The following is a 13,792-nucleotide window of genomic DNA, read 5'->3' as shown; positions in this document are numbered from 1 at the left end:
ATCCATGAGAACCAACTTGCAAGGGATCTTGCCTGTAAAAAGTACAACATGGAAGACATCTCAGAGCCAGGGTGTTAGGTAGGTTGGTGCCAATGTGGTCGGCTCACAACTGTGCCTGTCCTCTGGACCGTTCTCAGTGACATTCATCTATAATCACTCACTGTTCTGATGATGCTAATATATATTTTTATCATACCTTTTGTTAACAGGCCCCTCAGCTGTAGCCCAATAGGGAGTACTTGCCCATGGTAAGAACCAAACACCTACCTGGATGGCCCTCTGTAGGTATGACAGCCTCCCTCCTCATTTCTCTTTCCACCATCCCCCCACTCCCGACCCAAGGAGGTTACATGTCTCTGTGTGGTTGGGAAGACAGTACAGGCAGTGTGGCCTTGAACTGCTGAATCTCTCCCCTTCTCTCCTTGTGTCTGTGTGTCCCGAGACTTTTTGTTTCACACTTTCTACCTCATTTGGAATTACCCCAGCAGCATCTCTATTGAAGGCTCTTTGGTTTCTTCTTAGAGTTATTTCCTCTTTTTTCTGATGATGTTGGAGAAACTGACCTGGAGTATATGATATTCTATTTTCATTGTTCCTCATCCCGCACCTGCCTCCTCTGCCCCCAGAAGGAAGTAAACATTGGAGACAGAGCCTGAGCAATAACGCTGAAGGTCCGCGGTCATGGCACATATGAGAGAGCAATCAATGGACAGCTACAGTGTCGCAATGAAAAACGGATGATTGATGCTTATCTCTCTCCGTTCCTGTTTGTCCCTGTCTGTCCCTGTAAAAAAAATTTAAAATAAAATAAAAAAAGGTGGGTGCAGTCCCATGGGTGCTTTATGCCTACAAAAAGTGGGGGGACCTAGGCAAGAGCAGAGAAGTGTTGGCATGATTAGGTGCCTCAGTGGGAGCAGCCAGGCCAGTTGACCCCCACCCGCCACCACTAGCCACACAGTGAGGAGCAGCCAGGCCAGTTGACCCCCACCCGCCACCACTAGCCACACAGGAGCAAGTGTCTGCATCCAGGTGGGACAGTTAGTGTGAGGCATTGGGAGGAGAATCTGTCAATGCCCCTGAGCCCCAGGCCCAGGCGAAGCCAGACCTTCCCCAAGAGGAAACAGCATGCTCAGCAAACAGGCTTGAATGGGGAGTCTCAAGAGAAAAAAATGAGCACACACGCAAAAATCACCAAACGCATGAGGAATGCCAGCTCCACAGACGGATAGCTTTTTTTTATTTGTCACACTGTGTGGAGCCAGAGAGTAGGTGCTCATCACTGCACAGAGCCTGGGACAGGAGATAAAGACCTTTCACTGTGTCACTTGAGGACTGAATGCTGGGAAAACACCATTCATGAGGCAAGGGGTGTGGTGGAGAGACCCACAGACAGAAGGAGGGGACACCACTGCCACCCCGGTAGGAGGCCCGAGGTCCTGACCATCACTGCACACATCAGACTGCACCGGACTCGGGGGACCAGGCCACCCCAAAATGGAGCTGCTTCAAGCCTGCCTCCACCCTAGAATTCCTCACCGGCCTCCTGGCTGCCAAGGTTACAGTGCCTGCCAGATCATTTGCACTCCTGTCCCCCTCCTTGCCTGTTTCACTGACCAAGTAGCAAAACTCTGTTAGGAAGGAAATCAAGAACCTTAGAGTCTTTGAAACAATCTCACACAAAATCACTATCCCAAAGCTTCAAAGTCAGCAGAAAGGTAACTGCCCCAATTCTTCTTGTTCAAGTGACTTCCCTTGCTTTATTGCCCCAAACTTGGGAGGAGGGTAACACCTGAGCCCACCCAAACTTAGGGAGGGTCAGGGGCGTCAGTCACTGCAGGCAACCCTTTTCCCAGCCTTCTGGGTCCAGGATAGCTGGGGAGAGGCCCAGGGATGCTAACTATGGGTGGGACCGCGGGAGGCGGCCTCAGAAGGCCGTGTTCTCAGCTTGGGCCCGGGGGCCAAAGAGCAGCTCAGCGATGACCTTGCCGTCATACTTGGGCAGTGTGCCCCCGAAGTCGGCGGGCAGGATGTCCTTGTCGATTTCCTGGAAGAAGCCGGACAGGTCATCTCCATGGACAAAGACCTGCAGGAAAGCAGAGGAGGCGGAGCTGAGCAGGGGGGTACCCTAAGGCGAGGAATGGAGGTAAGGAAAAGACACAGCGTGCCGTCTCTCTGCCCGGTGACATCCTCTCCACAGTTCTTGTTGTGCTGTCTGTGGGATCCCCCCAGTGTGGTTAAAGTGCGAGTTTGAGGAGGGCTCAGGCAGGGTTCCCTCATTCTCCCCACCGATCCCTCTTGTCTCATGAAACTTCTCCTGCTAGAGCCCCTCCCTGCCCCCCACCAGCCAATCCCTGAGCACCGTCCCCGCGTGGCCACGCTCTCACCCTCTGGAGCAGCTTGCTCTTCAGGAAGGGCCTCACCACGTTGTAGGTGGTGGTGAAGTACCACGGCTGGTGGATGAAGTGGATGGCCTTGAACCGGGCGGGGAAGGAATCCTGCAGTGATAGAGCGTCCCACCCCACAGCCCTGATGATGTCACAGGTTCCCACTTACCCCCATGCCCCTCCCCGCGGCCCGAGCCCACTGAAGATTCTAGCCTCAGGCCACCCATGGGGAGCCCTGGCTTCACCATGGCTCCCAACTGCAGGAGGGAGCCCTGGAGGCCACGCAGCCCAACCCACCCCCTGCTGATGCATAAAACCTGCACTTTGGTGGAGTAAGGAAACGATATTGGAACATTGCTTGCTTTTTAGGGGACTGAGTTTTTTAAACCCACTTCCCTGCTGAGTGGACTGCAAACTATTATAGACCACAAGCACACCACTGTCATGCCTCTTTGTCCTTCAACCCATCCCACGGCCCCCACCTCTCCCCTTCCTTTCCCAGGAACACATAAAGCAGACTTAATGTGAGCTCTAAGCAAGGACTTCTGACACTTAGATAGGAATGAGCTTTCAGGGGTATTAGTGATATCCTCTCTCAAGATAAAATCACATTCAAAGAGAGGCAGCGTGACATGTGGACAGAGAATGGGATTTCAGGTCAGAAGGTGTAAGTTCAAGTCCAGCCTCTGCCACTTTAGAGTGTGTGACCTTGAGCAGTCATGCAGACCTCTGAGCCTTGTTATCCAGGTTTTTAAAACGGAGCAGGGAAGCAGCCAAGAGAATGCTCTCTCGGAGTGAATGAATTAATGAATGTGACTACTTGGCACACTGTTGATCACCATCAAGTGTTTGTGGTTGTCATTGCTCTTTGTGACTAGGTGGTCACATTCTCAAGTACCTGCCAGGACCATTAAACCAGAACACGGGGCCCAGTCTCCCAGCCTCCCGACCTGTGATCGGCTCCCACAGGACAGGTTTCCAAGGCCACACCTGAAGCATGTCCACCATCTTCCTGAGGTCAGCAGCCCGAAGCCCAGCAGCCTGCTGCATGGTAAAGCCCTTGAAGTTCTCGATGATGCAGAAGCCGTTAATTTGCGTTTCCTCATTCTCCAGCAGCTTCTCCAGGATGAAACAATACGCCTGCAAGATCTTGAGCACAGAGTGAACAAAGATCAAGGCCCTGTGGGGAGAGCTAACTGCGCATCCTTACTGGAAACAGCTTGCATGGGCTTAGAGCTCGGACATTCCCCCCTCTGTGAATGTATCCCAAGAAAATAACCTTGAATGTCACATCCACGGTTAGATGCCAGAGTGTTTATCCCTGCACACTTATAGTGTCCAACATGAAGGGACTGATGGAATTATGGTACATTCAAGCCATAGAATATCCTGGCACAGTTAAAATTACATATAAGACTGCCTGACCAGGAGGTGGCTCAGTGGATAGAGCAGTGGCTTGGGATCCTCAGGACCTTGGTTCAAAACCCCGTGGTTGCCGGCTTGAGTGTGGATCACAGACATGACCCCATGGTTATTGGCTTGAGCCCAAGGTCACTGGCTTGAGCAAGGAGTCACTGGCTACACTGGAGCCCCCCAGTCAAGGCACAGATGAGAAGCAATCCATGAACGACTATGGTGCCGCAGCTATGAGTTGATGCTTCTCATCTCTCTTCCTGTCCGTCCCCACGTCTCTCTTTCTCTCGCTAAAAAAAGAAAAGTAAAAGAGGAAAGCCAGCCAATCTCCTCTATTTACAGATAATATAATAGTATTTTTGGAAAACCCAAGATAATCAATTCTAAAGCTGACATAACAAAAGAATTCACTAAAATACCAGGATATAAAATTAAAATAAAAAGCAATAATCATATATAGAACCAATAACCAATTAGAAGATATAATGGAAGAGAAAGCTTCATCTCAGGAACAACAATAAAATAAATACTGAAGACAAACTTAATGATAAATGTGCATAACCTTTGAGAGGAAGGCTTTAAGACACTCCTAAAGGTTCAAAAGTAGGTTTGCAAGAGGGAAAAAATCTTTGTTTATGGATAGAACCAGGCCTGGACAAACTTAGAATTAGCCGCATTCATAAAGCAGCTAATTCTCCCCAAGTGTGTTACTTACAGTTAATATTATCTCAACATTACTCCTGAGATTTCTCCTGGAGGTAAAGGAGTTAATTCTAAAAGTTCATGGGAGAAGGTCAAATGCAAGAAAAGCCCTGAAAAAGAGAAGCAGGAAGGACAGAAGGAGCCCGAATGGAAATGAAACATTCTATACAATCCATACAATCAAAACACTGTGCTACTGGAGCACAAACAGAGACTGATAGAATGGAATAGAAAGCCCAGAACTAGACCCAAGTATTGATACATGTGAAAATAGAGACTATGATAGAGATGGCATCTCAAGTCACTAGGGGAAAAGGACATTGAAAAGATATAAACAACATATTCTTTTCTTTTTAAAATATTTTTCTGAAGTGAGAAACAGGGAGGCAGAGAGACAGACTCCTGCATGCACTTGACTGGGATCCACCCGGCATGCCCACCAGGGGGCGATGCTCTGCCCATCTGGGATGTTGCTCTGCTGCAACCTGAGCCATTCTAGCTCCTGAGGCCGAGGCCATGGAGCTGTCCTCAGTGCCTGGGCCAACTTTGCTCCAATGGAGCCTTGGCTGTGGGAGGGAAAGAGAGAGAGACAGAGAGAAAGGAGAGGGGGAAAGGGTGGAGAAGTAGATTGGCGCTTCTCCTGTGTGCCCTGGCCGGGAATCAAACCTGGGACATCCACATGCTGGGCTGATGCTCTACCACTAAGCCAACTGACCAGGGCCTAGACAGCATATTCTAAAATGAGTTTGTACCATTTTTTTTTTTGAGACAGAAAGAGAGAGTCAGAGAAAGGGATAGACAGGGACAGACAGACAGGAACGGAGAGATGAGAGGCACCAATTATTAGTTTTTCATTGCGTGTTGCGACACCTTAGTTGTTCATTGATTGCTTTCTCATATGTGCCTTGACCGCGGGTCTTCAACAGACCAAGTAACCCCTTGCTCGAGCCAGTGACCTTGGGCTCAAGCTGGTGAGTTTTTTTGCTCAAACCAGATGAGCCCGTGCTCAAGCTGGTGACCTCAGGGTCTCGAACCTGGGTCTTCCACATCCCAATCCGACACTCTATCCACTGCGCCACCGCCTGGTCAGGCTGTACCATTTTTTTTTTAAGGCTTGATGGCACAAGCCAGACTTCTCCTGAGAAAACCTAATTCTCCCTCTTAGGGCAGCTCTCTTGAGGGCTTGACAAGTGACAGTGCCTACTTATAAATGCAAAGGAGTCAGGCAGCTAAACAGGTTGGAACCCATGCTTCCCAGAATCTCTCCCAGCTCCCCCTGATCTCTAGATCACTCTCAGCTTTCAGCATTTAACAGGGCTACCCCAGCTCCTGGCCCAAAGCTGTCACCCTCACTTGGCAGGGACAGCTGGGGGCAGCTATGTTTTGGCCAGTCAACTCTGCCTGCAAAGCTACTGGGTTTTCCAGCTGCCCTGGCACCCCCTAGGAACCCCCTTCTCCTACCTGAAGTACCTGGTAGTGTTGGCTGCCTGCCTCCCCTTACCTCTTAGGGAGCCAGGAATGAGAGCCCAGAAGAGGCCAGGGCTGAGTGAGAGAGCGAGAAGGAGCCAGATGAGTCCCCGCCCCACCCCCTGACCTCATCAAAGGTGATTTCTTCACAGTCCCAGTTCTCAATGTTGAAGAGCATGACCACTCGGCCGTACTTGTCCCGACTGGAGAGGACACCGGGGTAGCCAGCCTCGATGGTGCAGCGAACCGCCTCCAGGGACAGGCTGTCAAAGAGCTCAGGGTACTGCAGCCGGAAGTTCACGTAGCCTGGCACAGGGAGGACAGAGGCCCCTCAGGGAGCCAGCCCACCCTAGGGTAGGGACCCAGAGGCTTGTCTGTGCCCGAGCAGGACACTCCACCTTTCTACGACAGTATCGGCCTATCTCACCGAACTGTCGCGGTAATTAAACAAGATTCTAGGCATGAACATCATTTACCAACAACTGCCCACACAGGAGATGTAATCCTAGACCTGAGGACAAATATTACTTGTCTCCCATGGACAGAGGCACGGGTTTCTCAGGTGGGCACAGGGTGAACTGAGTGGGGGTGGGGAGAAGATAAAATCAGAACCCCAAGCAGGACACAGAGGCCCTTCCAGATTAGCAGCCCTTGTACGAGCGCCACACCCCATCCTTGCCCAGCCAGGTCAGGTCCCCGCTTCTCGGTGGCTGTCTTCACCACCAAACCCTGGAGGGGCCAGGCCCCAGGGGGTGTTCAGGGAGCACCAGCCAAGGGAATGCCGCTGGCCTCCTGCAACGCTCCAGGCCTTGGTCCTGCTGCTCCTCTGCCCTGCTGCTCTGTCCCCAGAGAGCTCATTTCCTTTGGGATTTTCTTCAAAAGTCCCCATTGTACCAGGGCCTTCCACTTGACCTAGAACCTCCATGCTTTATCTCCACCTCCTTTATTTTTCTTGTCATCCCCTCTCGCTATCTAACACTATATTTTTATTTTGTTTCTGGTTTATTATTTCCACCATTAGAATATGAGGTCCACGAGGGCAGGCAGTTCTTGTCTGCTTGCTGTGTTCTCTGCTGCAGCCTTGGGCCTCACACAGCAGGTGGGACACATGGCAGTGGGTGAGCATTTGGGGAAGGAAGGAAGAAGCAAGGAAAGGAGACCTGTGGGCCCACAGAGGGCCTGCTCAGACCCCCTGTCCCTCCCCCCACCCCCAGCACCAAGGACGTGATTTCTGAAGGAAAGTTGTCATCATCCAGCCAGCAGGGCCAGGCTTTGGGGCTCCTTGCCAGGGCTGGGACCATCTTCAATTCCACTTGCTGCATGAGCTTTGGATTCCTACAGGAAGCAAGGTACACATACCCACCTTCCCTGCAGAGCTCTAGAGCCAAAGCCTATACCAAGGGTGGTAATGGAGGAATTCCTCCCTTCTTTGCGCACACAGTTTGGGTCACACAATTCTAGTCATTATGTCACAAGACTAAGAGAGAGGAGACAGGAGCCAGATCTCGAGGAATCTGGCCCTGCTACATTCATTCATGGGCATGCGCAGGCCGAGCGGGACTGCGCATGCCCATTGTACCGGAAAGGCTAGGAAGACTCAGACTCGCGCAAGGAATGGGAGGGAAATCAAGGGTTGGTCTCTTTGGTGGCTGAGTCCTCGGCCGCTGCGTGAGGGTCAGTACCATCCTCATAACCTCCCCTCAGTTTTGCAGCCTCCCCAAGGCCATTTCCCCAGCAAGGGCCTCACCTCTGAGCAGCTCGTAGGCGCGCCCCACGTGGAACTTCCGTGCGCGAATGAAGCGCAGGAAGAAAGCTCGGTCCTTCCCCTGCACCTTCTCCTCCACAGCCCGGGCCAGCTCCTGCCCCGAGGCCGCCTGCACCCGCACCAGCTCCTGCAGCTCCCGCACCACCTCCTCCCGAGTCTCCTCCCTCTCATTCAGCTCGTCCTTGGCCTGGAACAGAGTAGGGTGGAAGAAGGAAGTCACAGGTAGGTGCTATGTGAGACCCCCGGGAGGGGGCATCACAAGGCAGCATCTGCTCAGACAGCGCCTCAGACGCCAGTTTTATTTGGAGAAAATAAGACCAACTGCTCAACCTGGGTTGGTTAGCAGGAGATAGCCAAAGGTCTGAATGTTTCTCCTTGTAACAGCCTACACTTACCGGAGCCCTCGGGTTAGCAACCTCCCAGGTCCTGTAAATACATTGTGTTTTTAATCTGCTGCAACCCATCACAGTAAGGTTGGTAGTCTCCCAATTTCTCAGGTGGAGCAGACTGAGGTTCATTGAATGAAGATATTATTGCCCAAGGTCTCCAGATAGAAAGGAGTGGAATTGGGACACAATTAAATGTCCTCTTCAGGGCCCTGTCCAGTTGGCTCAGCGGTAGAGCGGCGGCCCGGTGTGTGGAAGTCCTGGGTTTGATTCCTGGTCAGGGCACACGGGAGAAGTGACCATCTGCTTCTCCTCCCCCACCCCTTCCTCTCTATCTCTCTCTTCCCCTCCCGCAGCCAAGGCTCCACTGGAGCAAAGTTGGCCCCGGGCACTAAGGATGGCTCCATGGCCTCCGCCTCAGGCACTAGAATGGTTCCAGCCACAAGGGAGCAATGCCCCAGATGGGCCTAGCATCGCCCCCTGGGAGGCATGCCGGGTGGATCCTGGTCAGACACATGCAAGGAATCTGTTTCTTTGCCTCCCTGCTTTTCACTTCAGAAAAAAAAAAAAAAAAAAGTCCTCCTTAGGCTGAACTTTTAATCACTTTGCTCTGCTGCCTCCCAGGCTTAATTCTGATCTTTTCAAGAACAAAGATACCTGGGCAGATGGCAGCGTGTCCCCTGCCCCCAAAGCCTCACATTCCTTCTTTAGGCTGTGGCTGGAATACTCAGCATGTCTCAAGCAGCTCTCCTTGGAAAGCCGAAGAAGGCAGAGGAAGGGGAGTCAGGTTTGGGGAAAGCTCAGCACGCCTTCCCCTTGAGATGCCCAGGGAAGCAGAGATGGAAGCCAAGGGCCCGGCTCAGCCCCAGAACAGTTCTGCCAATTGCAACAGAGCACAGTTTGTCTGATCATTTCTGAGCTGGGCCAACCACTTAGTTTTCATAGCTTTGGAAGGCAAGACCCAAAGAGGGAAAGCAGTTTGTCCAAAGTCACACAGCAAGTTGGAAGTAAGTCTGATCCTTGAGCTCAGGCCTCTTGCCTATCCATTGGGGGCAGCAGTTGGATCCCTGCTTCCCAGGGCTTCTTGCAAACCAGCATTCCTAATATCACAGCCTAGGATGGTCCCTGGTCAGAGGCCCGAGGTTGCAGCATTGGTTTTAGGGAGCCCTGTTGGTGCTGTAACCTTGGATTAGGCTGGCTTGGCTGTCTGGTCAGCCCAGTGGCTGGAGTGGCCCTGACCCCCTGGAGGATGCCTGGCACAGGCTGGTCCATTAGGTTCAGGGTGACCGGGAGAGCTGGGCCCAGACCCTTCCTGCAGGAGAGAGGAGACTGCCGACCCCTCCCTCCCTTGCTGGTTGCTGGGCCCAGACCCTTCCTGCAGGAGAGAGGAGACTGCCGACCCCTCCCTCCCTTGCTGGTTGCTGGGGCCGGACCCTTCCTGCAGGAGAGAGGAAACTGCCCACGGCCCCCCTTGTTGCCTCCCTAGCCTGCCCCTCCCCCGCAACCCAGGCCACCTTACCTTCTGCAAGGTGTGGGGGGGCAGCTCACTGCACTGGCCAAAGACGGGCCCATGGTCCTTGGCTGTGAGCCGCTCCAGCTGGGCGCGTAGCTCCTGTTCCTCTTCGGGGACTATGCGGAAGGTGCCCACCTGGGCAGAGAGGAGTCAGGAAAAAGCAGCAACAGGTTCCCATCAGCCTGAGCAAGCCAAGCAAATGGCCTACTCAGACCCTAAACTCGTCCTTTTGCCCAAGGCTGCTGTTCAGTCTCCTCCCTATGGGTGGGGTCCAGGACCACACAGAGGTTGTAGGGGTGAATGCCCATAATTGGGGGCAGACAAGCTATGAAGAAGCAGAGAGGAGAGTGGGAAGAGGGAAGGTGGATGGAGGGAGCCCAGGGAGCAGGGGTACTCACCCCCTCTGACATACTGCCTCGAGCAGACTGAGTCTCCTCTTCGGAAAAAGAAGGGCCCTGCTTCCTCTGTTCTGGCCTTTCCCGGCGGCCTCTTCCCTGGGAACGGAAGTCAGAGCTGTAGTGGTATGAAGAAACTTCTCATATTGTCTCAGAACAATAGATCTCACACTTGTGCATGGGTCACAGTCACCTGGGGCATTTGTTGGAAATGCAGATGCCTGGGCCCTGCACCCTATGATTCTGACTCAGGAGGTTTGAACTGGGGCCCAGGAAGCTGCACTTTAAAGCAGCAGCCCAGTCCTGGCCTGCAGTGCAGTGGATGGAGCATCTTCCCAGAATGCTGAGGTACCAGGGAGCGGTTCGATCCCAGGGTTGCAGGTATGATCCTGGAGTTGCCAGCTCCATCCTGGGGTCCCCGGCTCAAGCCTGAGGTTGCTGGTTTGAGCCCGGGTCAGGGCACTTATGAGAAACAATCAATGGGTCCACAATTAAGAAGTACAATGAGTTGATGCTTCTCTCTCTCTTTCCCTTCTTCTATCTCAAAAAATAAATAAAGCAACAGCCTAGGTGGCTCTGAAGAAGAGGGAGGATTCTTGCTTTGCACTTTGAGAAACACTCTTTTGAGAAGAAATACCACAAAAATAACTCAGCGTTGACCTGGGACACTGAGGTCCCAGGTTCAAAACCCCGAGGTCGCCGGCGTGAGCATGGGATCATTGAAATGATCCCATGGTCAGTAGCTTGAGCCCAAAGGTCGTTGGCTTGAGCTCAAGGTTGCTGGCTTGAGCAAGGGGTCACTGGCTCAGCTAGAGCCCCCTGGTCAAGGCACATATGAGAAGCAATGAATGAACAATTAAAGTGACACAACTATGAATTCATGCTTCTTATCTCTCTTCCCTCCTCTCTCTCTCTCTCTCAAAATAAACTCAAATCTCAGTCCTTAATATGAGTTGGGCTAGCCAGGAAAAAACTAGGGGTGGACTGCATTCTCACTTATGTGATCTCTGCAGGATAAGGTACTCCCTCCCCTATCTGTGGCCCTCCCCCTCCAGCCCAGAGGAGGAGCAGGCTCAGAAACTCCCCAGGCTAGTGGGTGCCCCTTCCCCAGCATTTTCATTCTCAGGAGGGGTGGTGACTAGTTAAACAATCATAATACTTGGCGTGTGTTCTGTGTTTTATGATGCACAAGTATTTTCAAATCCGTTAACTCAGAGCCTGGGTTGGCATTATTATTCCCATTTCATATAGGAAGAAACAGGCCCAGGAGAATGACTTGTCCAAGGTCACACTGCCAGAAATAGCCAAGGATCAGGACCATAAGGTCTGACCTTCTGTCAGCACCTAGAGGCAGCCTGTTGTGGCAAAAGTCAGACCTGGGTTCATATTCTGTTCTCTTCCACTTAGAAGCTATGGGATTTAACCTGTATCTGGGTTGTCCCCATAAAAGGGAGATGGAAGGGTTAGGAAGATTAATTAAATAATGTGCACAAAATCAGTGCTGGCCACCAGAACAAATCTCATTCATGGCCTGCATGACACCCTGCTCACCCACTGAGTCTTTATGGAGATAGCTTTCTGTTTCCAATTTTCTCCTCTCCCACCTGAACATACCCAGGGCCTTCAGGGACCTATCACCACCCTGCTCCTGCCGCTAACCAGGTTCTCATTAGTCATTTCTGTTACCTAGTCACTGTTGATAAGTGGCAGAAGTGGGACTTGACCCGTTCTCTGACACCAAGACTGCTTTGACACCTAAGAGCCCAGACATCCCCAGGCAAACTCTCTAGGACAGCAGGTGTCACAGAAAACCCTTTAGGGTCAGAGATACCATGGTGTGAATCAGGCTTTGTCACTAACCACCTGTGTGACCCTAGGCAAATTATTTAACCTCTCTCAGCCTCAGTTTCCTCATCTGCAAATTGGGGATAATAATAACCATACCTACCAAATAGAGTTGTCACGAAGATCGCAGAATTTCTATAAGGTACCTAGCACAGGGTTTGGCTCTAACACACAATTCTCCTTCCCTTTCTTAGCATCATACTGATCATTACCCCAATTTGACAGAGAGACTTGGGGGATCCCAGGGGATATTTGAGGGTCTCCCCTTTCCTGCCTCTCTCACTCCACAACTCCAGCAGGGAAGTTCTGAAGCTGTAACCCACTGACAGCAACCAAATAGAAGCCCTCTGTCTGTGGGTAGATCTCCAGATATGCGGGCACAGAGACGGACAGACAGGGACGGCCGTGGTCTCACTTGGGTTTTGCTGGCACAGAAACGGGGAGGCTGATAGAACTACCTGAGAGGCTCGGACAGCAGAGTGGCTGGACAGCCCTAGCCAGTTAAGCAAATCAGCAGGACAAGATCCTAGATCTTAGAAAGAGAGGGTTACAGTCAGTATAGTAACTCTTTTTTAAAAATAAGCTCAATCTGTTACCTTTAATTTTTTTTTTAAGTACTGATTTATGAGTTGTACACAATGAAAACACACCCACCCTCCCAACACATCCAGGCTGTTCCCTGTGACCTGGGTTGCCAGATAAAACACAGAATGCCCGCTGACATGTGAATTTCAGAAGAACAACAAATACTTTTGAAACTTAAGGATGCCCTAAATATTGCATGGGGCATTCTTGTACTGCAAAAGTATTTGTTGTTCATCTGAAATTCATATCTAAATGCATATTCACATTTGATTCACATTTATTTGTAAACCTGTGATTCAATTAGTGTGGCTCGTTCTGGAAAGTAGCCCGCTGGTTTCAGTTTTCTGAATGTCTAGGATGTGGCCCCCTCCACCCCTGACTCTTCACCCTACACCTGGGCTCCCCGGCCCTGCTGGGCCCCTGGTACTGACTTACCTGCCAGGTCGGCAGCTCCTCCTTGGGGCCACCTGGTGCCTGTGTCCTCTGGGAGTCCTGGAGGTTGCCTCTGTTGGGGGCGTGGTCCAGTCAGCAGGCTTGGATTAGTGTGTCACAAGAAACTTCTCATGGCCCACGGTTTCCTGTTAAATCAGGCTCACAGGAGGCCCAGACAGGGGCAAGCAAAGCGCCAGGAGGGTGAGGGGATCAGCCTGGGCCTGGCTGAGGCCGCCTCAAAGCCCTTCTTTGTGTGGTCTGCTATACCGTGTGGAAGCCGGTCTTTGGGGGTGGGGTCTGGGCCAGCCTCATTCCCTCCTCTCTCTGCCCTCTCCTCATCCCAGGGGCTCCCAGAGATCACACCCCAGGGCCAGGCATGCAGGAGGCACAGGGACATTTTATTTTATTTTTAATTTTTTTTTATTATTTTATTTTAGTGAGAAGAGAGAGTGAGAGAGAGAAAGGGGAAGGAGCAGGAAGTATCAACTCCCATATGTGCCTTGACCAGGCAAGCCCAGGGTTTCTAACCAGCGACCTCAGCATTTCAGGTCAACACTTGATCCACTGCGCACCACCACAGGTCAGGCCGGCACAGGGACATTTTAAATGGGATGACCAATGCAATCCATGGCAGTTTTGGCAATCCAGGCCTGCCACCCTCTCTCCTAGCCCAGCAGGGCCCAGAGAGGTAGTTGTCACCTCCAAGTGAGTGGGGCCCTGGGGAAATGCAGCTGGTTAGGTTGAGGGTGGGTGGAGTGGGGGATAACGACAAGACAGGCTGACTCACCTTCTAGGCAGTCTAGTGCGGTGATAGGAGCCTGCTCTAGATCTGGATGGCTCACTTGCAAATCCTAGCTCCAGCACCTTCTCGCTGTGAGAAGTGACCTCCCCAGGGGCTCAGTTTC

General features: G+C 51.8%; 1 protein-coding gene across 2 annotated transcripts; it reads right to left on the bottom strand.

Moving 5' to 3' along the window:
* Nucleotides 1–1,204: 1,204 nt before the first annotated feature.
* RLBP1 (retinaldehyde binding protein 1) lies at nt 1,205–13,082 on the bottom strand. Of its 2 annotated transcripts, XM_066355005.1 has the most exons (9): nt 12,891–13,081; nt 12,329–12,402; nt 10,029–10,124; nt 9,637–9,765; nt 7,714–7,918; nt 6,094–6,272; nt 3,375–3,533; nt 2,385–2,495; nt 1,205–2,083 (listed from the first exon to the last, which is right to left on the bottom strand). In XM_066355005.1, exons 3-9 carry the CDS (start codon nt 10,038–10,040, stop codon nt 1,925–1,927), a joined length of 954 nt encoding a protein of 317 aa, XP_066211102.1. In that variant the 5' UTR covers nt 10,041–10,124; nt 12,329–12,402; nt 12,891–13,081; the 3' UTR covers nt 1,205–1,924. The 2 variants fall into 2 exon arrangements, with proteins under 2 accessions (XP_066211102.1, XP_066211103.1); XM_066355006.1 differs by lacking the exon at nt 12,329–12,402 and having other exon boundaries at nt 12,891–13,082.
* Between the last annotated feature and the right edge of the window lie 710 nt (nt 13,083–13,792).

This window comes from Saccopteryx leptura, chromosome 13, assembly GCF_036850995.1.
Source record: "Saccopteryx leptura isolate mSacLep1 chromosome 13, mSacLep1_pri_phased_curated, whole genome shotgun sequence".
Lineage (NCBI taxonomy): Eukaryota > Metazoa > Chordata > Mammalia > Chiroptera > Emballonuridae > Saccopteryx > Saccopteryx leptura.
The sequence above is the reverse complement of the archived record's forward strand: the minus strand, read 5'-3'. Positions and strand labels throughout refer to the sequence as shown.